General features: G+C 33.7%; 1 protein-coding gene across 3 annotated transcripts in view; it reads left to right on the top strand.

Moving 5' to 3' along the window:
* The first annotated feature begins 13151 nt into the window (after positions 1–13151).
* Positions 13152–27107, top strand: part of Nagk (N-acetylglucosamine kinase) — a 49812-nt gene continuing 35856 nt past the window's right edge. Inside the window, exons 1-4 of one of the 3 annotated variants that reach the window (XM_085817250.1) lie at positions 13152–13439; positions 13572–13656; positions 16791–16889; positions 19378–19519. In XM_085817250.1, the coding sequence (XP_085673376.1) occupies positions 13408–13439; positions 13572–13656; positions 16791–16889; positions 19378–19519 (358 nt within the window). In that variant the 5' untranslated portion in view covers positions 13152–13407. The other 2 variants (XM_085817252.1, XM_085817251.1) reach the window with 2 other exon arrangements.

The following is a 27107-nucleotide window of genomic DNA, read 5'->3' as shown; positions in this document are numbered from 1 at the left end:
CAAGCAGTTTTATTGCCTACTGCGATTGTTTATGTTAAAGATATTAATGGCGATTTACAAAAATGCAGGATGCTAATTGATTCAGGTAGCCAGGGCTCATTTATTCGAGAGCACTGTGTAAATTTACTGCAGTTAAAGCGCACTAGTGCAAACATAAGTGTAAATGGCCTGAGCTCGCAAAAAATTGAAAAGATTTCAGGTTCAGTTCAATTACAAGTAACATCTCCATTTTATAAAAACGCAAGCATTTCAGTTAATGCATTAATTATACCCAAGATCACGTGTGACCTCCCTCAATATCAAGTTGATAGATCTGTTTTGACATCTTTCAAACATTTGTGGTTGGCAGATACAAATTGTTTCCAGCCTGGCCCAATAGATATTCTTTTGGGCGCAGATGTATTTGGCGAGATAATGCTTCATGGACGTTTAACTGTTCCGGGTCATTCGTTAACAGCCTTGGAATCAATATTCGGCTGGGTCATTATCGGAAAGACTAAAAGTGTATCGCAGACAATTGTATCGAATCATGCTAGTTGTACCAATGTTCAGCTCCAGCTTGAAAAATTTTGGAAATTGGAAAAAATTTCGGAGATAAAGCATTACACAGAAGAGGAAATTGAATGTGAAAATCATTTCAAGCGGAATTTTTCTCGTGATTCAACAGGTAGATTTGTTGTTAAGTTTCCATTTCGTAGATCGGGAAATGAACTTGGGTCATCAAGGGATGTTGCTGTACATCGTTTACAAAGCATTGAACGTCAACTTATTAAGAATAAATCTCTTTCCAGTCAATATCACAAATTTATGGAGGACTATCAACAACTTGGTCATATGGAATTGATTCCAGAAAATGAAATTGATGTTCCAGCTAATTCTAGTTTTTACCTTCCGCACCATTCAGTTCCGGATAAAAATGGTGATAAATTTCGAGTCGTATTTGATGGTTCTGCAAAATCTTCTAGCGGTATTTCTCTTAATGAGAAATTGATGGTTGGTCCACAGTTGCAGACTGATCTGACAACATTAATTATTCGTTTCAGAATTCACAGAATAGCTATAACTACAGATATAGAGAAAATGTACAGACAAATTATACTAAAAGATGCAGACTTTCAGAGAATAGTCTGGCGTGATTCACTTTATAAACCAATTCAGGATTTTCGATTAACTAGGATTGCTTACGGTACTGCATCAGCTTCGTACCTTGCGGTAAGATGTTTACAGCAGTTAGCCATAGATGAAGCAACTAATTTTCCTTTGGCTTCCAAGACATGTCTTAGGGACTTCTACGTTGATGATTTGATGTCCGGAGCCAGTTCAGTTACTGAAGCTATAAAATTACAAATACAATTGAATCAGATGCTGTCACGTGCAGGATTTATTCTAAGAAAATGGGCTTCTAACAGCAAAGAAGTCTTGAATTCAATTAATCCAGATTTGTGCTTATCAAATGTTTCTTTGAACATAGACAATGATGATACTGTAAAAACGTTAGGTATCCTGTGGCATCCAGCTTCAGATATGTTTTTATTCAAAGTCAATTCATCATATCCTGAAGTCTTAACCAAACGAACATTACTTTCAATAATCGCAAGGACCTTTGACCCTCTTGGATGGTTGGCACCGATCACGGTTCGGTATAAATTGATTATGCAAAGATTGTGGAAACATCAGTTTCAGTGGGATGAAAAGGTTCCTCCAGATATTGAATGTGAGTGGAAACAACTTACAGAAGATTTGATATTTATTAAAAGTATCAAAATTTCACGATTCTTGTTGGTTGAATCAGATAACCAGTTTCAACTGCACGGGTTTTGTGACGCCTCAGAGAAGGCCTACGCCGCTGCAATTTATTATCGTTCTGTGTTAGATACTGGACAAATTAATGTTCAGTTAGTGATAGCCAAAACAAGAGTTGCACCACTAAAAACCATATCACTTCCCCGATTGGAACTTTGTGGAGCATTACTGTTGACTAAATTAATGGATTTCACCTGTAGGCTTTAAATACTCCTATATCGCAAGTTTATTTTCATACTGATTCCACTATTGTATTAGCCTGGATAAGATCTCATACAAGCCGATGGAAGACCTTCGTCGCCAACAGAGTAGCAAAAATGCAGACTTTATCCTCTCCTGTCCAGTGGCATCATGTGAGTGGAAATGCTAATCCTGCTGATCTTGCAACCCGTGGTGTGTCATCATCTGCACTGGTTACTTCATTGTGGTTACGTGGTCCAGATTTATTGTATAATTTATTTCCTTTTCAGCAAGCATTATCTGCACCACTACTGAATGATTCTGTGCCACAGCAAAGATGTGCTTTACAGTGTACAACTGCTGCCAGTCACTTGACAGACGCTCATGATTTATTTTATAAATATTCCTCTCTCAGTAAACTTAAACGTGTTGTAGCATTATGACTGAGGTTTGTAAATAACTGTAAAAATTCAGAAGATCAGGTAAGTGGATTTCTAAAAACAAGTGAATTAACTAAAGCTATGCATGTGTTAATTAAATTAATGCAATATGTTGAATTTAAGAATGAAATTAACACTTTAGGCAGAAATCAATCATTATCTGGTACAAGCAAAATTTTATCTTTGAATCCATTTTTAGATAATTTAGGTATTCTCAGGGTGGGCGGTCGCTTGCGACATGCAAACCTTGCATATGGTTTTAGGCATCCAATTTTGCTTCCAAAGAAGCACATTTTAACTCATCTCATTGTTAGACATTACCATGAAAGACTTTTGCATGCAGGTCCACAACTTATGCAATCTTGCATTCAAGAACAATATTGGATCATAAATGGTAGAGCTGTTATCAGAGATTTAGTTAGGAAATGTATAAAGTGTTGCAAAATTAGAGCATCTGTCACTAATCAATTGATGAGCGATTTGCCGTCTAGTCGCGTTTCGCCTGCTCCTGCGTTTTTGCGCTGTGGAGTGGATTACGCAGGTCCTTTTCAAATTAAAGCAAATAAGGGTCGAGGCTCTAGGTCATTCAAGGCATATATAGCTCTATTTGTTTGTTTTACGACAAGAGCTATTCACCTAGAATTAGCGACTGATCTTTCAGCAGATGCTTTTATTGCAGCTCTTAAAAGGTTTATTTCCCGCAGAGGCAAAAGCAGTGATATATATAGCGATTGTGGTTCCAATTTTGTTGGAGCAAAACGCAAACTGATGGAATTTGAAAGGCTTGCTAGGTCTGCAACTTATAACCAAAATGTTAGCAGATATTTGGTTGATAATGGCATTAAATGGCATCTAAACGTTCCAGGTGCGCCACATATGGGTGGACTCTGGGAAGCTGGCATAAAATCAACAAAATACCATTTAAAACGAGTAGTTGGTGAGGCGAGATTGACATATGAAGAAACATTTCTCACACAAATAGAAGCTTGTCTTAATTCGCGACCTTTAACAAGTTTGTCTAATGATCCAAATGACTTGTTAGCTTTAACGCCTGGTCATTTTCTTATTGGTAGATCATTAACAAGCATTCCTGAACCAAATTACATTGAAGTTTCCCATCTCACCAGATGGCAACATATTCAAAAAATGGTTCAACAATTTTGGAAGCGTTGGCACAAAGAATATCTGTGTCGATTACAACAAAGACCAAAATGGCTTTTGCCAACTAAAAATCTTCAAGTTAATGATCTGTGTCTCATAAAGGAGGATAACTTACCTCCAACTAAATGGAAAATGGGTAGAATTACTCAGTTACATCCTGGTCTTGATAGTGTTGTTAGGGTTGTGACTATTAAGACTTCAGATGGCATGGTTAAAAGAAATATTACAAAATTGTGTCCATTACCAATTTGAGTTTTAATTCATGTATTATAAATTAAGTATTATATCATAATTTTAATATTGTATTGTGTTTTAAATTTACTGAATTTTAACCACTAAATGTTGAAATAGTATTTCAAGGTGGGCGGCATGTTCGCGCCTTATGTAAATTTTGTTTTTGTTCCCTGCAAGAGGGCGCCTGCGAGCGCCGAACTAATTGTATATCTATTGTACGAACTTGTTCTTCACACAGTCTAATAAACGCAATAACGAACGTTTGTGTCTACTTTCCATCCGTTAACACGGGGATATTCTTTCCGTTTCCCTTTTTTCCGGGTGACATTTTTTCCTACAACCATTCACTTTAGACTAGCTTAAATAAAAATTTCACATTTCATGTTAAACAGCATTTAGTCGAAACAAGGTAACAAATATATAATTAAGATTCTAAGACTGCTACGTATGCTTCTCCAAAACGCTTTTTAAATTTCCTAGTTTCGCAACGAAAATGCTCTGATGGTTTTTATTAACACTCCATATATTCTGTTTCTGAGTAGGCTATTATTACCTAGGACAATTATCAATTAAATAGAATTAAACTAAATTTAATTTGAGAAATAAACAAGCACAATGAGTGTAATCAATTTTAATTACAACCCAGTTACGACTATACAAGTTAAATTTTGCATAACCAACAGGCTGTGTAAGTTTTTCCAGCAAAATTTCAAGAAACCGTAGTTTTACACTTGCAAGCTGTTTTGAAAATTTTATGTTGTCAGACCGAAGGTTAATTAATAAACAAAGCTCTGCAATTCAGTGGCTGCCGATTTCATACCGATATATGTAATGCCAAAAAATAACATAACTATTTACAGCTAATAAAAATCTCTTTCAAAATTGCTAGCTTAACTATTCAGAATTTTTAAACGCCTTTTGCTCTTTGAGGGACGAACTTTATGAGATATTTCGTGCACCAACTGCCACTAACTTATACGAAAAAAAATATTAGCATTTTTATTCCAGAAAATAATGTGTTAAGCTATACTAAACAATAAATAATATCTAAAATACCATTCACATTTAGTAAAAGTAACAAATCCATAATGATAAATAGGAATAATGTTTTTGCAATCTAGTTTCTCATTTCGCAATTGAAAAGAGAACATACAATGATAGTGTGCTTATGCTATATCAGTCTGAAGACGATGTAGTGGTAGTGGCAGGTATAGAAAACTGGAAATATATTATATATACGAAAATAGCAAGACAACATGAATTAGAAAGTCAGCTCGTAAGGTGCGTCGACGTTTGCAGCAGCGTGGACTATCAGCAGGGGGACCATTACTTCGGCTTCCCTTGGTAATGCAGCATAGAGAGAGAGACGGCGATTCTGGTGCGCCAGACGACAAAGCTGGGTACAGGAGTGGTACAATGTCGCTTTTTTAAACGAGTCCCGGTTCTAAGTGCAGTATTCTGATGCCCGTATACGTGTCTGGAGGCTCCGAAGAGACAGCACTCCTTGCATTCGATATCGGCATGAGGGCCTTGAATCTGGTATGATGGTTTAGGAAGCCATTGGTTACGTCTCTAGTTCGAATCGACGGTAATTTGAACGCAGATTGGTACATATCTGACATCTTACGTCCAGCGGTTTTGCCTTACCTTCGAGGCTCCCAAGCGCCATGCTCCAACAAGATAATGCAAGACCATATGCTGCACTTTGCGTTCTGATTTTCCTTGTTACACAGGGTACTCGACTGCTGCCTTAGCCTGCACGGTCTCCAGATCTATCGCCCACTGAAAACATTTGGTCATGTGTTGCTGAGAGAACTGCCCGCCACCCCTCTCTAGCTAATACAGTTGATGAAATGCGGCATAGAATTGAAGCAGCATGGAATGAGTTGCCCATTTCTGTCATCCAAGCCTAGTTTGACTCCATGCCTAATGGGGTAAGGGCCGTTTTAGCTGCCAGGACTGGCAGCTGTTTCTACTAATTTCGCACTGCTGTAAACCTCCAAGATGCTTACAAATTTAATCATTTTGTCTTCGTGCTAAACTGTTTACGTGCAATAAATGTCTTTTTCGCATTTGCTTTTCTTCATGCTGTTGCAATTTTAATGGCCAGCAATGTGCACAGGACTGACAACCGGGGGGGGGTCTGGAGTTAGAATCTTGGTGAGCGCATTGCTCATTTTTTACATTTTTGTTAAGAAGAATTTATCTTATATCAGTGTTCTATTTTAGTTGTTTATTTTGTTGTTAAGTGCTAATAATTATAATATACTGTCAATTTCTTCTTGCTCCTTTGGAGGTGTTCCTGAAGATATGTTCATCAACCGGTAGCTTGTAACAGTCTGCTGGTATATAGTCACTGGCTGTTGCAGCAATAAATGAATAAAGATACGGCTATTGAATACTATCTCGATTCCACATAGCAGTTATACTGAACCAACAGCGGGAAAATACCTTAGCATGGTCGTTTCTTATTGCTTTTCCCCAGAACATAAATTATGCTGGAGCCTGGCTCCTGTACTTTTCATTTTTGAGATAAATCGTCAATTTAGCAATAGTTTTATGTATTGCTGCGGGATTTCTATTATGCAACTAAACCACAATTTCTACAAAAATCATTTTTTTATCTCTAAATTTTTATTTTTATAATAAATATATCTTAAAAAGCGATTCTAACTTCTTAATGCAGGGCTGACTTTCCTTGCAAAACATAACCTGAATCTCCCACTCACATGTCAAAGAATTATTCTCAATAGATTTATGATAGCAAATAGATTTTTCCTTTCCGAAATTACTAGAAGTGATCACTCTGGTCGTTTATGTCCAAAGCTAGATTTCCCATGGAAAAGAGCACCTGCAGGCATTTTGGAACGGTGTAAGCAAATACGGGTGACGAAAATTGGCATTTGTACTGAACCTTACATTTGTTCTCAGCTTCCAGATTAGTCCTCGGATTCGGGGAAAAATTTTCTCTCTAACACATTCTGGTTGAGCTATAACTATATCGGCAGGGAATTGTGATCAGAAAGTGATGGACTTTTTTCTCTTTTTTTTTTTTCACACCTACATATATCCCTCGTTAAAATTTCTTCCATTTCTAGCATTATCACTTTCTCATTAGTGATGATTTAACAGTTTTTTTTTCAGTGGTGTTCTGGCAAAAGAATGATATTTGCTTCTGTCATCCTTTGAAATAGTAAATTATACTGCGAATTCCTAGCTTAAATTCAATTGGAATATCGCTGAGAGAGTGAAATTTTATTTTCAGTCAGTATTTCAGTCCCAAATAATTCGAGGTTCATTATTTTATTTTTCATTATTTAATCATTTATAATTATTTTAATAATGTATTGAATTTTCTTTTGCTACTTTATATTTCATCGAAATGTAAGTATTTTTAGCCTAAAGTGCGTTAGACAAGAAGGGCTATTAATTTCGTTTTGACCTTTTGCGTTGGTTCACTTTAAACGGCGTTTCACTTTTCAAATAGTTGCCACTAAATATAAAAGCCCTGCATTATATTTAAAGAAATTAAATAATGAAGAATCTGCATGAATGTATGTATGTTTCTCGCACTGAGGAAAAAAACAACAGCACCTAGAGACATCAAATTTTGAATAACGTAGTCCTCCACTCGAATATGGGCATCTGGAAGCACAAATTCTAAATTTGGAATTTGTTTTGTTACGTATTTCATATTTTGTAAAACGTTAACGATTTTTTATAAGAAACTCAGATTATTTCAAAGCGAGCAATGGTAACACTGTAAGGAAGAAAAAAAAAAAAAAAAAAAAAAAATATCTCTAGGCGCGCGAGACAGTGTATCAGAAATTCTTAGATGGTAATAAAAAATATGCTTTTTTAAAAAAAAATTGGTTTATGATATTGGTATTCTAACCTCCATGGTCAAGACTACATTTTGGTGGCCTTGTTTTATTTTGATATGACAACAAATGACTTTCCTGAGACAACTGCGAAAGATTCGATGCAGCCGCCGGAACTTAATAAGATGAGAGTAAAAATACCTCCGTTTTTGATTGATAAGCCGGAAATATGATTTTTTTCAAGTCGAAGCACAATTCAGATTCTGTAATATAATTTCAAGAAGAAACGAAATTTAATTATTTAGTTTCAAAACTTGAAGCTAAATTTGTCGTAAATATTTGGAATATTGTAATGAACGAAATTGCCACAAAATATTTGAATGGTAAAACTAGATTCTTACATTTATTTTATGAAGGTGAAAATGTGCAAATTAAACAATTGATTTTTAGTATTGAGCTTGACCAAATGAAACCAAGCCATCTTTTGCGGAAACTCAGATGAATTTCTACTAGTGAGGTGCCTGAAAATTTAATCCAAACATTATTGCTTAAAAAGCTACTTGACTCGATTAAAAGTATATCATTAGTTAGTGATGAAGATACAACCAAGTTAGCGTCTATGGCAGATAAAATTAGTGATATGAATCAGCAGAAGTATTTAGTGTCAATGCATCTTCCGTTTCCGTAAATGATATGTTGCAAAAAAATTGCCTCTATTGAACAAAAATTAATCAAATAGCCATTCGATCAAGATACAGGGGTTCGAATTCACGTAATTTCCGTTCACAATCTCGAAGCCGATCTCGTAAACGAGATTCAAATGGCATCGATTCCAAAAACCAGGAAAATTCGAATCTGCAATGGGCTCAACGGCAAACTCTTCTGCAGAAAATATGAAGAATTGCCGCAAAGTTCGTTTATTCGTTCGTGAAGATCAAATTTGCACTTCCTTGTCGATAGAGGGGCTGAAGTAAGTATAATTCCAGCTACTTCATTACAATAAATGTAAAACTGAATGCAAACTGTATGCAGCTGATGGCACAGTATCCCTACATATAGCATAAAAGCGATATGTTTGATTTTGGATTACGCCGTGATTTTCAGTTTCCATTCGTAATTGCGGATGTGACAAAAGGTATTATAGGAGCTCACATTTTTCACAAATACAACTTACTGATCGATGTAAATAAGAAAAAATTAATTGATGGCGTAACACATCCTTGTGTCCAGGATGATGTCGCTGCTGTTTCAAGTGGTAACTGCTTAACCACATTAAATAAAACCATAAAAAGCTTCGCTTTACAGTCGACATATCCCTAAATATCTAAACCTAACCTTTTTCCTACACAGTTTAAGCATGATGCTACACATTTTATTATGACTGATGGTCAACCCGTTTGTTCAAAGGCACGACGGCTCAATTCAAAACGCTTAGCGATAGCGAAAGAGGAATTTAAATTCATGCTTGACAATGAAATAAATCACCCGTCTAACTTTCAGAGGTCAAGCCTCTTGCACCTTGTTACGAAAAAAGGCGACTCATATCGGCCTTGAGGGGACTACCGTCGATTGAATGCGCAGATGATATCTGATCGATACCCATTTCCTCGGATTTAAGATTTTCATCATATTTTAAAAGGCACAAATATTTTCTCTAAAACTGATTTATTCAAAACTTATTTTCAAATTCCTATCGCAGAAAAGGACAAATGTAAAACAGCTGTCATCATTGCTTTCTGTTTGTACGAATTTAATGTAAGGAGATTTGATTTACAAAATGCTCCTGTAATGCTCCAGAGATTTATTCACCAAGTCTTAAGAGGAGTAGAAATCGTTTTCTGTATTTAGACGATATATTTATCGCATACAATACGCATGAAGAACACAAAAATAACCTTAAATTAACTTTCGAAAGATTAAATATCTCAGTTTTAAGAATAAATATTTCAAAAATCTGTGTTCACTGTTCGACAAATCGATTGTTTAGGATATCTAATTCCACTATAGAGACATTAGGTATTTTTGGGAAGCAGGAAAGATGAAAAATGAGCAAGGCCTTCGCCGGGAATCGAACCATGGACCTCTGGAATGCGCACTCAGAGTGCAGACCACCACACCACGAAGTCATGCTAAGAAAGCGGGAGAAATACCTTATATACTCCCCCTTTTAAGGGCGATTGGGGTTTATAGGGAACCAAATCGCCAAATCCTGGGTGTGGAGAATCATCATCCACCCCTCTTTTAGTTCGGTCGCCACTGTAGAGATATTAAGTATTTTTGGGAAGAACGAAAGATGAAAAATGAGCAACGCCTTCACCGGGAATCGAACCACGGACCTTTGGAATGCGCGCCCAGCGTGCAGACCACGACACCACGAAGGCATGCTAAGAAAGCGGGAGAAATACCTTATAGCACTCAGTATTCTCGTCCTTTGCCGAAAACGTTCAAGCTATTATCAACTAAACGACCAGAAACAATTCATAAACTTAGAACTTTTCTTGGAATACTTAATTTTTATCGTCATTAAATAAAAGAGGCAGCTAAGAATCAAGCATTGTTGCATGAATATCTTAAGGGAGCTAAGAAGAGAGATAAACGTGAAATTCAATGGATTAAAGAAACAGTTTGAAATGTGCAAAAATGGCCTAATAAACACTGCACTGTTGTCTTTTCCCACATCTGAACTACCTCTGGCGTTATATACAGATAGTTTAGATATGGCAGTTGGCTCAGTGCTGCAGCAATACGAAAATCCATCCTGGAAACCAATAGCATGTTTTTCTAAAAGATTAAATGACAGTGAGCAGAAATATAGCACCTATTATAGGTGAAAAACTTGACAAAGTAGCTCGTAGACAAGCCCGCCAACTTCATTATGTCTCCCAGTTTTCGATTGATATCAAATATGTAAAAGGTAAGAATAATATTGTATCCAATACATTTTCTAGGGTTAATGACATTTCTTCAATAGATTATGAAAAATATCTGAAGAACAGACTGAAGATGAAGAACTGTAGAGTTTGCAAACCACTGCTTCCTTGAATTTAAAGCAATTTTCTCTACCTTCGGGGAAATATTTGTAGTGTGATACATCAACTAAAAATATTCGGCCGTATATTCCTTAAGCTTTCAGAAAACAAGTGTTTCAACGAATTCACGGTTTATCACATTCTGAAATAAAGTCGATTAAAAAACTAACAAAATTCATTTCGTTCAGCATTGAAGAAGATATAAAGATGTGGACATGAAACTGCATTCCTTGCCAAACAACTAAAATCAGTCGACATACGAAATCATAATTAGGTGAGTTTGAAGTATCACCAGAAGGATTTTGTGTAATACATATCGATCGCATAGGACCATTTCTCCCATCCAAAGAGACTATTTACTGTCTTACTTGCATTGACAGATTTTCAAATTAGTCAATTTTGTTTAAGTGGTCGTTTACTCGATTTTTTAGATGACCGTTTAGGCTTAGAAGCAAAACCTGTGTATTAACATCAGAAATACTTGCATTGGGGGTATGGTATATCCTGTAAAATCATGACATCATCACTATTAGACTCAGTCTGGTTATAAGTATTATCAACATTACATACAACACTAGGATTTACATTATTAGCACATTCATCACGCAATTTATCCATAAGTTGATTATAAGGAAGTTTAACAATATCCGATATAATTCACCAAGTGCTTTACACTTACCTTGAAATAACGCCAGCAGGGCTTCACAAATAGGCCTGTTATTGAAGAAAGTTTGCAGGGCAGGCAGCATTTCCTCCTTCGACCTCCTTTCCGGGTGAAACACACGATAAGCACTATCAATTTCTTTAATCTCGGCACTAATTTCCCTCAAATAATCTTGAATTTTTACATAGTCCTTGATGTCAATGAATTCTTTCAATAAAATATCATTCCACTCAGAATCCAGTTTTTCATCAGCAAATTTGATAAGGAAACTTTCGGTAAACCCGCCACGAAGTGACGAGCTACAGCTTTCAAGTTCTCAGAAGTTGATGGGGGAAATCCTTTTCCCGCCGTCTTATTTCACAAGAATAATCCAATGGAAACAATTAGTTCACCACAGTTCATCAATTAAAGAATTTTAAAGGCAGAACAATTATCACTCTGTCGTCCGGGAGTCGAACCCGGGTCAAATGCTTGAAAGGCAGCTATGCTAACCGTTATACCACCGACGCGTCAAGATGGATCCTCCACAGTGGGACGGTGCTTCTGGACACCTGGGTACCTAGGCTAAAAGCCTTACCCCGAGTACAACATTAATTATCTTTTCGAACATTAATAGTAAATAACCGGTAAAAGGTATGGAGAAGATTTTTTTAATTATTATTATTATGTATATATATATATATATATATATATATATATATATATATATATATATTTGTATTATTAAATATTTTCATAACTTTTTAATTTTAGGTTTAGAATTCAATTGAAAATTTTCTAATGAAAGTGGGAAAAGCAGATGTGAAGTATGTGGGCATAGGGCCGTCGAGCTGGTGATTGTCTAGAATAAACAGGTTAGTGACATTTTATGTAAGGTTGAGTAATGGCATCTCGCATCCATGATAACAATCATAAGAGATTAAAGGAAATATTACACAATACTTATATAAGCATAGTTACAAAAACAATAAAAAGTTTCAGGAGAAGTACAGAGGCATGGGTTGCAGTATAAAAGTAAATTATAACATAAGCACAAAAAGTAATCAGTGGCAAAGCACAAACAAAAGCAGATATTAGTGACAATGATCCAGTGGTTGAGGATGGCCAAAGGACGGTTAATGTTAGCAAGATCATTGGGATTGTAATTGGCAATTTTAATAGCAGAGTTGTTAATGGTTTTCTGTTTGGCATAAAATTTCTTCGCAGTCTTATAGTAATGGGATCTAAGTTGGCAGATCCTTAGCTCTTCGTGAATGCGTTGATTTCTAATGTACCATTGTGCATTAGTAATTTGTCTCAGTGTGCTATTTTGAACAGTTTGCAATTTTTTTCTACCGTTACTATTAGAGTACGCCCATACAGGGCAAGCATAACAAAGTAATGGTCGCAATATGGATTTATAAATGAGCAACTTGTTATCTATAGACAAAACGCTGTTTCGAGCAATTAAGGGAAAGAGTCTAGCTTTACGAGCTCGAAACTTCTGTATGATAGCTGTGATGTGTGGGGTTCATGAGAGAGTTTTAGTGAGGGTAACCTCAAGGTAAAGGACTTAAAATACGATCTGTGTGTTCTACGAGTTACAGAAATATGAGAATTAGCTAAGCCATATAGTAACTGTTATAGAATGTTACATCAAATATTGGAAAAAAAAAAAAAAGCAACAAATATTTCATAAATATACTTTTAGTGTTACCGCTAAAAGTATCCTTATTTAAATGCATAACTGGTTGAGACACCTTACCTCCGGAAACACGCACCGTTTTGCGAAACTGGAACAAGACAGAGAACTTATGGAAAAACAAAAACAGTCACATGCTCTTGATATGCGAAGGCCTTTGGGTTCGCGGAGGTATAGCGGAATATCGAAATCATAGAGTTATTGCATTTCGCCGCGAAAGTGAAACTGCGTTTTGTTTGCATCAAACTTATAGCGAAAAAATGTATCAAAGTTGACTAATGACCTAGAACACTGGCTATGAATATTTTCCGAGTTCACTGATTTTAGAACCGGTTGAGTGTATTCATTTAAAAACCAGTGTTTAGGAATTGGAAAGCGTTTACATTGCCAGAGAATGACTGCGAAAATTTATTGTGGTGTGGAAGGGTAAGAAAAAATTCTTTTCTAGAATTATCTATATAATAATTTTAATGTACTTTTGATTATGCTATTCCAAGCTGAACTTCGTATTGTACGCAGTCTGTACCTAAATTTTCTTATATTTTGTTTATGCATTAGGGGTGCTTCCTTTTCGAAACTTGTTCTTGTCAGCAGTCTTGGAGATGTGATCTGCCAACTAGAAGGGCCTTCAAGTAATCATTTAGTAAGTTATTGCACGTTTATTTTGCTCAGCACGGTTTTGATGCATAATATAATATTGACACATAGTTTTCTTATCAATCATCCAATGATTAAACGGCTTGTAATTTATTTGAATTCTAACAGCTGTTTCAAGTACGAATATTGTGATTGACAGTAAGTAAAGACTAGAATTTTAATTCATATTAAGCATATGTTATTCTGCAGAAATACTCATTGTATTCAAATTTAGTAATTAATTTTAAGCATTTTTAATTTAGCATTCATCATACAAAAATATTTCATTCATTATTTTTTATCCTTGTTTTCCTTTTGGCTGTGTATTGTTTAAAATACAGTTGCAGTACAGCACTGTGTATTGTTTGAAAATGTATATGATTATTTAATGTATCCCATAATTTGGAATTTGTGTCAAGGCAGCTGAAGGTGGTTCTGTTTTTGGGTTATCACAACTGGTCTTGCAGAGTTTGTGCAGGCATTATGCTGATTTTTGTTGTTTGACTTCCAATAGTCATTGTTTGGCATGTTGTTTTAGCCTATTGATGAATAGTTATCAAGTTTCTGACAAAAGGTGCAATGATTTGTGATTTTAAAACAAAAAGTAGCTGATATAAACTTATGCAGTTTAAGAAAAATTGAGCATATAGGAATTTTGTGTCTAAATATTAGTTGATTGATATGCAGATTAATGTAAAATAAAGGCTAATTTAAAATATTTTATAAATTAAAAATGTTTTGAAATTTATGCTTTAAGACATTTATCATGTTCTGTCACAGCTGGCAAAACTGCTTGCTGTACACACCAAGCTAACAGTGTAGCTACATTACTGTCATCATCAGAGTCATTAATGTATTTAGAAAAGATTCTCTCATTTTAGTGTTCTTGCCAGGTACATTAATGCTAGTATAATAGTATCAAAAGTTATAATTCTATAGGTTCAAACTGGATTAACAACAATTTTTTTCCTATAAATAAATAAATAAATAAATATAACGTTGAGTCACCAATAGATCTCCCAATTCTTGAGAATCTTCTAATGCTTTTAAAGTTAATATTTAATATAATTTTCCTGGTAAAATTTATAATAACTGGGACATTTTCCATGGTTGGCTAATAAGTTTTATTCCCAATGTATATTGTATCAGTGTGCTGTATATGTTCCTTTAATTTTGCAGTGCTGTGTCTTAAGATGGTGGTCTCAAATTGGCAGCCCATGGGCCACATGTGGTCGCCGAAGGAATTTTATGTGGCCTGTGAAGACATTTAAATTATGTATTTGTTGCAAAGATTTCAAGATTTTGGTTATTTGAAGTCCGAGTTCGTATTATTATCATTTCCATTGAAAACAAACATAATATTTCAGTAGTAAATGTATTTATGGAGCTGATTGATTTGCAGTGTGACATGAATCTCATTCAAAGATTTCAAGATACATATTTTTATTCATAATTGTTAAAAAATAAAGGCTAATTTTTGGAATATGGTAACAGGTAGTTTGGCGACATTTTGGTAAGGCAATAAAGGTTACTAGCTAGGACTTTAGCAGTGTACATGGATAAAGTCAAGAGTGTGCGCAATGCCATTTTTGTGCAATTTTAGGATGTTTTTTTAAGTGAAAATAGGTTGACGTGTACATGGATATTGTGTATGTGCAATTCTTAAAAACGCTGCATCAGTGGGCGATTTTGCACTTTCTCCCAATTTCGCACCTAATCTTCGTCATGATTAAGTACTTTTGTTCCATAAAAGTTCTAGCATAAGCGTAATTTGGCTAGCAGATTGTTGGAAAAAATTGTTGAGTAAGTGCCTTTACTTTGTGAAAATAAAATGGTGTCCAAAAAAAAAAAAAAAAAAACTAGCAGGTTGCTGTAGCAGGGTTGGTCGCCAAAAAATCGCCAAGTTACCATAATCCGAACATTACCCAAAATAAACAAGCTCAGTTACAAATTTTTGCACTAAGATAATTGTTTTGTTTGGGAATACATTTATGTATGAACAGCTTTTCTTTACAGTTGAAAATCAATAAGAAAAATACCTCATTGTTCGATGAGCATCTAAACTCTGTGATGAAAATAATTTCAGAATGTCTTTCAAGGCTACAAATTTTTTCAAAATCGAAGCATCATTAGTTGTCAGGTTGTAGTAAGATATAAAAGAAGTTTGTAATTATTTACATATGTATTTTAATAAATAAGAGAGAGAGACTAAGTTTTCATTATTTATTCTCACGCTTTGTCCCACTTGAAAAATTTTCTCTGAAAAGAAAATTTTCATAATTTCTTTCAGTTTAAATTAAAGTGTGTTACTTAATTAATTAAATATGATAAAACTATTTTAAATAAACATCAGTCTGAAAATTTAATATTTAACTGCCAGTATATTTGCATTACAACATATAACAAACAAAAATGTCTTGCAGGTACCAAACTTTAAATTTCAGATAGGAAATAAATATAAGTTTGAATATTTTTTATTATTATTGTTTATGTATGTTTTGAAAATTACTTAGTAAGCAAAATTTATTTTAAATATTTTTATTTTGTTAATCAAAAATTTTAATTTTGTGAAAAACGTTCTGGTTTATCAACTTTTTTTCAGATCGTGCATGTAGCCTATTTGCAATTTGAGACCACTGACTTAAGAAATGGTAATTGATAAGTTCCAACTGTGTTGAAAACTTGAATGGTTTATTGCTATTCTTTTTCTGTAGTATGTGATCTATAGAGATAAAGTGGATAATTCTTTTCAGTTTATTATTTCAGTGTTAATTTTTTACATGCTTGTTTTTATATTTTGTATGCATTTAGATATCTTTTTCAATAAATTTTATTCTAACCATAGCAATCTGTATTCACTCTGTGTGTTATTAGGATTTCATATTTTATTGTTTTTTTTCTTTACAATTCAGTTTCAGTAATTTAGAATTTGCTATTTCAATTGTATGTTTTTAATTTTTAATATTTATTCATGCTTCAATTTTATACAACTTGCATATGATGAACACATTTCCCGCTTGATGTTACACGGAAAGAAAATCATTTGAAAATGTTATTTTATAATTTCAAGAAATTCATATAAAGCATTTTGCCCATTTTTTATGTACATTATACTAACCATGTGCAATAATAAATTTTTAGCTTGTTGGACTTGAAGAATGTCAAAAAAGAATAGCAGATATGATAGAGAAAGCTAAAGAAGAAGCAAACTTGAGCAACGATACTGTCCTAGAAAGCCTGGTATGTGAATATTTATGTAATTTAATAACAGTGTTTTTATTTTTAGATCTAGGGTAAGTACACTAAAATCTGTCATAGTCATCTCCCTGTTAACCAGTTTGCAGGTTTAGGGGACACTGTCTAAATAAGATTGTTTATTATCAAATGACAGACAAATTACTGTTGCAGACCGTCAATGTAAGATAAAATTATCCATAGAAAATACAAAAAAGAAAAGAAAAGTGTATGAGAGAATGGCAGTGATAGCAGTTAATGTCTGCTGGATGAATTCTACCAACAAATAAAATGCTTTAACAGGCGTTTTTACTCAAATTTAAAATCACAATTTAATATTGTTCTTTGATGCCATTTAGAAACCAGATTCTTCGTCTCTAGGCATATTTGTTATTGCATTATTTATAGTACATTCTCTTTGTTTTGAATACTGTTTTAGAATGTTAAATAACCAAATGAATTTATCATTGAGATTAAACTGTTTGAGAATAGTGATAAATAGTTAATAATATTCTTCCATTAATTGTAATATGTATTAATCTTCTGCACTATGATTTTTAATTGCCCTTGTATTAACTGTGATTTTGATTTTGCCATAGACATCATACCTATTATTAGTCTAGTAAATTGGGAGTTGGCTGTAGGTGCATGGATTGCTAATATTATCTGTGTTATTCTTTTTACTGGTAATCATTTTAAAATAAAATAATTATCTCACATTCAGGTTATTTTTTAATATATTTTATATTAAAAAGCAAATGTAGGAAATATTAATTTGGTACTTTTCCGTTTTGCCGGCGCAAGCGATAAAGTCACCAATAATGGTACAACCGATGCCAAACGGAATATTCTCGCTGCTAACCTTTTACGCCTCATTTTCAAAACAAGTCGCAGCTTTTTCTTATCAGATTGATTGTTTCTTTCAATACTGGCATATAATTACATAGAATTTTTATCAGATAGTTCAGTTTTATGTCTAAGGCCATTTTCGGTAATTAGGTCAATTAGGATGCAATCACAGCTCTTACCCGAAGCCGAAAATATAGAAAAGGAAAGTCAAGGGTTAAATTCATCAATTCTAATAAGAATGCATTAGTGAAGTAAAGCACTGCAGTTTTGCATAATTTCTGAGTAAGCTATTCGTACGCATTGAAATATTTCTTGCATTTAAACTTGTGTTCCAAATTAAGATTTAACTTCAAATTAATGTAGATAATTACCGAGAGCATTAGATTTTTGTAGAGTAGTTTACGTGAGATGAGATCGCTTGGAGTCACGTTATATGAACCGGCGAATTAGGATGTTGAACCATGAAAGCATAGTAAATTCTTAAATTAATGTCTTTTTACAAATTTATTGTCTTTATTTATTGGCTTTTAATAAAGTTTCAAACGATATTAAAATGTTTATGCCTTAAAAAAAAAAAAAAAAAAAAAAAAAAAAAAAGAATTCTTAGAACTAAAATTTTTTTATGTGTATACTGTATGTTGTCGCCAATAAAGTCTGCTTGGCGAGATTTGTGCCGGCGAAACGGAAAATTACCATTAATTTTTTCATAAAAAAATTAAATAGCACATTTTTTAAATATTTTTATAAAATTTGTTTTATAAATGAATTTTAAGCATACTTAAATAGGAATTCTAAAATAAAAAATTCTCTTGAATTTTGCACTTTTAACTAAATTTTTCTTCAGATTTATACAGGATCTCCTTTTCTGAGAATAGTTTCATTCTTTTCAGTGTCATCCATGCTCTGTCTAAGCATGGATCCTGCAACCACTTGAGTACCCTTCTGGATTATTGCTTGTGTATTTTATTTTCTTCAAGTACCATAAATTTTAGGGTAGATGTACTAAATAAAAAGTATTATGTATTAGTTATGTAACAGAACCACCTCGTTAATTTTATATAGTGGTTAAAAATAGCATTTTTGGGTACTTTTCCGTTTTGCCAGCACAAATCTCGCCAAGCAGACTTTGTTAGCTTATTCATAGTCTTGTTTCTTGATTAGAATTTTATAATAAATAAAATCAGAAAAATATGTTATTGTCATAGGTGAATTACGAGGAAAGATTTTTTATTGAAACTTAAAGTGGACTTTTTATTTATCTTTATAATACTGAAAATATCATTATAAGAACTGCTTCAGCAATTTGATTATCAAATTGATGTATATTCTAATCACAAGAATTAAAGATATATATATTCTTATATAATTAAAAATATGTGCAGTAAAATTTAAACTGCACATCTTCTAATTAACAATGAAAAAAAAAAAAAAAAAAAAAAAAAAAAAATGTAAATTGTATGAAACTAATGATTTGTGATGTTAGAAGTGTATAAGTTTGTCTTTTTAACTCCAAAACATTTTTAATAAATCAAGTTGATTGATTATTTAGATTATTAGATTTGCTTAGAGATTGGTTATTTTAGTCCTTTAACATTTTGATTATACTGAGATAACTATATTTATGATTTTATATGTCTCTTCATAGTGCCTATGTATGAGTGGTTGTGAAGAGGAAGAAGCAAATCGTGAATTTGAAAGAAATTTCATGCGGAAACATCCACAAATGATGAAAAAATGCATTGTGGCCAGTGACACTCTTGGTCCATTATATGCTGCTACTCCTAATGGTAACATAAAAAATTAATATTCACATTAATTTTCTTGTTTTTATTTTTATTTAATCTATAGGTATTAATGGAGACACCATACAGATAAAAATCTAAAAAACTGTACACACTTGAGAATCAAAATGCATTGATTTGCTTCCTTTTATCACTGAGAAGTGTTCTCTTGGGAGGTCTAAAAGCAATCCTTAAGCTTTTCATACTGAACCGGAAAGTATTAAAAAGGGAGAAAATTTTCTGTGAGAGAGAAAATAGTTTTTTTGCCTATCAAATGCATTGCCTTACATTTAAACATAATTCAATCAATGTTGAATGTAAGGCATTACTGAAATGATAATGTTTTGTCTATTAAAATAAATGCTTAAAAACATAGTCTGTCATGTTTTTATGATTAGATCATGTGTTGTCATTTATGATTCTCTCATCGTAAATGCCTGACAGATAGTGGATCATATCCATACCTAAGAGAAAATTTTATATCTAATCAATGTGCTGTTACAGAACTCTGCATACTTGAATTGCACTACTAAATCCTCCGAGTACACAAGCACTCATCACAAACATATCTAGGTTTCCATGTTATGTGATAAAGTATAAACTTCATATCAGTGTTCTAAATACTGTTCAGTGACTTTTTCTAAGAGCAATGAAAACAGATCCTTAACAAACACAGAAACAGATACAATATGAAGTCCAAAATCTGGCTGTCCAATACCAGGAATCTGATCTAAAATCTGGACCTCTAGATCACCAACAATTTTTTTTTTTTTTTTGTTTCCATATTTGATATCTTTTACTACACAACATGTGGCGAGTCCAGATTCTTAAAATTTCGCTCTGGAATTGATGGCAACCTAGCCAATCATTATTTATTATCTTTTGCTTTAGTCACCGCATGACTATCAGCACACTGTAGCTTGAAAAATGATTCAAGCAGTAATATCTAAACACTTTTTTGAAATATTTTTAATATTAGTAATTGAAAAACAAAGAGCATGTTAACCTTTGGCATTATGCATGGGGATAATTAGACTTCAGTTGCGAAGTGTTGCGTGTGTTGACAAGGAGAAGTTTAACAGAAATTTCATTCTATATGCAAATATGTTTTGGAACTGATACTTGTAGGCCAAAGGATATATTTAATACTGCTTTAACTTGAGAATAACTGATTTGTTATTTAGTTAAGCCCAGGACCGGAGTCAGAACTTATATGGTTGCACAGGGTGGCAGAATTTAGGGAACTACAATTATTATAATTTAGGGAATCACAGAGCAACAAAATTAAGTAATGGCAAAATCTTTAGAATTGCACTGGAATGCAAAATTTTGAGAATTTAGTGAGGTGCTTGGTGGGTTGGACCGTGACCTTTGAGAGGGAGAAGGCCATGACACTTTATAAACATGGCGGAGCTTTCCGTCTGATGTTATTGTCGGAAAGTCATCTGGATTTTTTAATTTTCGTCGGAAATATAACTTTATCATGTTGCTTAGTTAATTAAAATGGCTGAAAGAAAGGAGGCTTTATATACATTATTTTCTTTAGCTTTTTACAGATATTTTAATTAACTTTGTGCATAAATATAATTGAGAATATTAAAGAACAAACGAACATTTTACAAAAATTTAAACGCTGATTGAAAATTGCCACTGTCATGATAAACTGGGAAAGGGTTCTTAAGATAATAATTAATATTTTACCTAGACTCAAGTATTAATTTATTCGCATTTCAGAGCAAAATATATAACCATCAACTTCTATATCTCCAACGTATGTAAATGAAATACTGTATAAATTAGGTAATAAATGTGATAAAAAATATTTCGTACAAGAAACATACCTAAATCTTATAGCAAAAAAGGACTTCCAACATTCATATTTGAAATGAGATAACCTAACAAACAATATACACAAATGGCAATAAAAAATAATAAAAAGCATATAAATGATAATTCTAATTCCCATTATCCTAAAATTTAGAAACTAAAAATATGTATATACACCTGCATATGATTGAAAGAAATGGTGTTAAGAAACATCAGCATTACTACTAAATATTGTAATTCATAATTATTGCATTTTTAATCATATAATATTTAAAAAACATTAAGTTTTACATTAAGTGCAAATTGCAGTTCTGTTATTTTTCTCTTGGAATTTGTAATATATCTCTTGGTGTGAATACGAGTGTTTCAAGTTATGTTTTTTAATTATTACATTTGAATACATTCCATTTTCATTGTTAATTTTTGTACATGCTTGTGATAGCAATAAAATTCATGATAAATGGGAGAAAACTTTTTGTTGTGTGCTATTTAATGAAGAGCAGATTTAAATGTACAGTTCTTACTATTGTGTATATTATTCAAATCATTTCTGCGCAGTATCCAAGGGAAAGTATCCAAAAGAATGTTATTGACTTGAAAAAATGAGTAAAATGGTCATGCGAATCTGCCATAATTTTAACAAACTTTATATATAAATTTTAACAAACATGTATATACATAAAAAAGCAAATTTAAAGTTAAAATAATTAAAAAAATTAAAAAATGTGCAAACATATAAATATTAAATTTTCGAACTAATATGCAATATCATTTAAATTCAGATAGCATAAGTAAATCAAGTGCAAAACCAAACCATGAAAATAAATTCACCAATTTAGCAAATTAAAATTAATCTAAATTTTTTTTTTTTTAAATGCATAAGTGAATGACTGTTGAGCAGGCAGGAGACAGACTTATCAAGGGGAAGTTGCCTCCAAACCTAACTCTTCAGTCATTCAATTCGTGGCAGCAATGGCACAAAGACTTAATTAAATTTGTATTTAAATTCAATTTATTCTTTTGAAACAATATATATATATATATATATATATAACGGGAGTTGGTTTGTTCCCCTTGAAAAGTCAACTAATTTCCGATCAATAACAATGATTACATGCATTTAATTAAATTTTTTCTTTTACAATTGAAATTTTATTCTTCATGATGATTTAATTCCAGTCCCCGTTAAAACATTATTAACATTTTACTTTCAAGTTTCTTCAAAACATCTTTCATAATATAACTTACTAGTATGGATTCACTCTTTTAAAATAATTCTACTTTAATTAAACTTAGGAGATAATATAATCAATTAATCAATATTGTTTAGGAAATAAATTATTATATATATATTTACATATAATCAAAAGAAATGATGTTAAAAATCATCAGCATTGCTACAAATTATTATACTTTTAACAACTTGCTATTTAAAAAACACTAAAGGATTTATTATTAATTGGAAATAGTAGTTCTGTTACTTTTTTCTGGTAACTTTCAAGCACTGCATAGTTTATGTGTTTTTTTAAATATTGCCAAATACACTAAATATGTCAACATACACTATTTTAAAATATTTAAAATAATTTTTAATATTTTAAAATTGTGTATGTTATTTGTTAGGTTATCTCATTTCAAATATGAATGTTGGAAGGTATTTTTTGTTATAATATTTAGGTATGTTTCTTGTACGAAATATTTTTTTATCACATTTCTTAACTAATTTATAATATTATTTCAATTACATACGTTGGAGATATATAGAAGTTGATGGTTATATATTTTGCTCTGAAACGCGAATAAATTAATACTTGAGCCTAGATAAAATATTAATTATTATCTTAAGAACCCCTTTCCAATTTACATGACAGTGGCAATTTTCAGTCAGCGTTTAAATTTTTGTAAAATGTTCGTTTGTTTTTGGTTCTCTCAATTATATTTATGTACAAAGTTAATGAAAATATCTGTAAAAAGCCTAAAGAAAATAATGTATATAAAGCCTCCTTTCTTTGAACTATTTTAATTAACTAAGCAACATGATAAAGTTATATTTCCGACGAAAATTTAAATATCCAGATGACTTTTTGACAATAACATCAGACGGGAAGCTCTGCAATGTTTATAAAGTGTCATGGCCTTCTACCTCTTGAAGGTCATGGTTGGAACCATAGAGACAGCACCGGGCCTCAAAATATCTAGCTTCGGCCCTGGATAAGCCTTAAGTTTACAGGAGTTTATTTATTTAGGACTTAGAAAAACCTTAAGTATGTGCAGCAAATATTAAGTATATAAATAAATAAGCTAATAAAGTTCATTTTTAATTTTGCCAGCATGCAATGGAAGAAAGACAATATTAAACATCTTTAGTTGTCATTCTCAGCGTATATCGGCAGTAGTGTATAGCAGTTGCTAACTAAGCTTTATGATGCTAGCCGCAAATTTGCAGGTTTTCAGGTATCACAACAAAAGTAAAATTTCTGATGAATGGAATTTGTGAAGAAGTGTGTAGAACTGGTTATAAATGAAGATTATGTAACAGAAGTTCTTTCATTGCAATGATTGTTTCCCAATCATCAGTGCCCCCCTCCAAGTCCTGCTATGCTGCCTCAACGTGGCGGGGGGGTTACTGGGTGGAACGGGCGAAGTATGTCGGGAGCATAGCTCCTGGTAGGGCCACCCTAGGCGTGAAGGCCATTGCAACATGCTCAGCTAAAGCGTAGCAGGTGAAGATCCTTCAGGATATTACCGCCTTGGTGATCGGGTGTCACAATCCTGGAGCCCCAGTGATCTTTCCTCCTTTCTGCCTCCTCTCCTCTTAACTGCAACTTTTCTCGTTTTCCTTCTGTCGTGTGATTTCCTCTTCTGAGGTTTGGGCAGAGTCGTAGCTAGGGTTTTCAGTGCCCAGGGACAACTGAAGATTTCGCGCCCCCTACTGGTTGCCAAGGATGGAAAACATTTAATTCTATAATGTCATAACATCAGTTTGGCGCCCCTTGGATTCTGCGCCCGCGTACAAATGCCCCCCTTGCCCCCCTCTAGCTACACCCCTGGGTTTGGGCTCATCATAAGAAACTGGAACAGCCTTGTCTCTAGTTCTTCGAGTGGTGAGAAAATTGCCCATGTGTTTGCCGTGGGTGGAGACTCGTGTCACTGGAAAGGAGGGTCCTGGTAGTTGTGAGGCGAGGTACTGTCCCCAACACACTGCTTTGGCCTCTGCCTCAGTTAAATGGGAGGCACCTTGTTGTCCTCACGGGTGTCAATCGGCTGGTCACTATTCCTTGTGTCAGTGGCTTGGGGACAAGCTCTCGGGAGTACCTGCTTTTGGGAAAGTTGACTGTAGGACTTATGTTTGCATATAGGTCCGGCTAGCCCTGGCGTAGGAATCTGTGTCCCCTTGTTGGGCTCCATGGTGGCTGGGGCGGTCGGACCTGAATCTTTCTCCATTTAAGTATGAATGCCATGATACCTTCCTGCTCCAACAATGTACTCGATACTCTGATTGTGACCAAAAGACTAAGAAGCAACATAGAAAGCACTGTATCAGATGTATTTTGTCCGCATTTCTTAATTATAACCAGCTCTGAAGAATTGTCTCCCTTTCTAATAAACAAAATCTTTTCTAATAAAATTTTTGTCTTCCGTAGGAGAACTGAAAAATATTAAGAGATTTTGTTCTGGAGACCTTTTGATAGAAACTGTGTCTGGAAAGCAGTCTAATAGTCTTTTGAAACTAACTAAATTAGGGCAAGCAAACATTGCAGTTAAGCCACATAACATTCTAAATTCATCCCAAGGAGTAATCTCTTGAAATAGACTTACTGTCAGTAACTGAAGAGGAATTTGTTAAAGAGTTGGCGGATCAAAACGTATGTGGTACTCGAGGGATCAAAATACGGAAAGAAGGTCAACTCATTTCTACTAAACATGTAATACTTACTTTCAAGTCTCATAACCTGCTTAAAAACATCAAAGCTGGATGCCTAAACTGTTCAATCAGGCAATATATACCGAATCCAATGCATTGCTTTTAATGTCAGCGCTTTGGACATGATAACACCTCTTACCGTGGTAGCCTCACGTGTGCTTGATGTTTCCTCATAGTGCATGCCAGTGAATGCTGCTCTGCTGCCCCCTTATGTATAAATTGTAAAGGGAATGGTAAATAAAGCAAACAAACATTCAGCTCGAGGTCATAAATGCTTTATTATTTCATAAATCACTATTTCATATTTTTAATTTTATAATTTCTACATGTCATTTTATTAGATTTAAATTGATGATCTAATATCTGGAAAAATCCCAAATCTGGAATCTCTGAAGTAGCAATGAATCTGGATCTTGGGCATTGTACTGTATAGTGGGCACTAATTTGAGTGTGGATATCGATATGGCGATAGCCAAGGGAATGTTATTAATCAGCAATGTATGATACTTACTAGCAAATATTAGATTGAATTAATTTTACATGAGGTTATTTTATGCTCCTGAACATGGGTCATTAACTCTAATGGACCCAACCATTAATCAAGAAGTTTATCTTGATATTCCTGAGTGTCATGTCCATCTGCTAACTTTGTGGCAATGTACAGTGAGGAAACCTGTTGGTACCAGCATGACAATGCACCTAGCAGAGGAACATTATCACTTAATGAAACCAATTCAAAGATAATGGGGTGTCATTTTGATTGGTTTCCTCAGAGCATCTGAATTTGGTGAGATATCTCTGGGACAAGTTGAAGCTCAAAATGAGGATTTTAGAAGTTAGGCTTGCTGTATAGCAAGCATCAGCAGCAACATAATAGGCAGAATTAAAATGCATGTTTTTTTGTAAACCTGTGTCATAAGCTTGTATCAGAAGCAGAATGTGTGTATTATAGTTAAAGACAGACTGACAACATATTTCTGTAACTTTGTAAATAAATCCCCTCCTTCTCAGACTGCTGTCTGTAGCCAATGATTTTGGTCCAACATATTTGACACGCATCTTTATGAACTATGAGTTGCTCCCAAAGAGCTTAGAATTTCTTTAATCATATTTCCAGTCATGAACTTTTAATTTAAAAAACTTCAGTTACATATAAATATAGTATATATATGTGTATATATATTGGATCTCTTTTTTTTTTTTTTTTTTTTTTTTGTCACTTAGGAGCACTCAGCCAAGTAAGGTTTTCTTGTGGTGCCAAGATGGTAATGACACACAAGCTGTTGTTCCTTATTGGCTGCTGACAATGTGTGATCCACTTGCTCAATTTGTACACCTCCCTTTATGCAATGCAGGTGGAATCTGATTGTTTTCTCAGAATCCTGGAAGCATTCAGCAACTTCATTCAGGTTTTATTAGTTTCCTCCTCTGTGGCTGTCTTCAGGTCCTTGTCATCCAATCCTTGTGGTTGCTCACTGTGGATTTCATCACAAAGGCTAATACGAAGGCAATCCCCCCCAAAAAAAGGTCTAATATTTTTGGGGAACGTAGAGAAAGTTTTAATATGGTTGTTGGCAACACTGTTGTGAGTGGTGCCTTCTCCGCTACCACATAAACATGCAGGCACTTCGCTCGGATGCTCAGTCTTGGCTTGGCAGCCATTCGAAATGGAGCTCCTGATAAACGTTATCGCCAAGTGCGAAGTGCGTGCAGTTATTCGATTTTTGAATGCAAAAGGCGTTAAACCGGTTGAAATTCACCGCCCATTGACGGAAGTATATGGACAGTCGTGCATGGATGTCAAAAATATTCACAAGTGGTGTAGAGAGTTTACAGCCGGTT

The sequence above is a fragment of the Stegodyphus dumicola genome, chromosome 5 (genome assembly GCF_044657685.1).
Source record: "Stegodyphus dumicola isolate Sdum_Otavi_A_Nest chromosome 5, ASM4465768v1".
Lineage (NCBI taxonomy): Eukaryota > Metazoa > Arthropoda > Arachnida > Araneae > Eresidae > Stegodyphus > Stegodyphus dumicola.
This window is presented reverse-complemented; position numbering and strand designations above follow the sequence as displayed.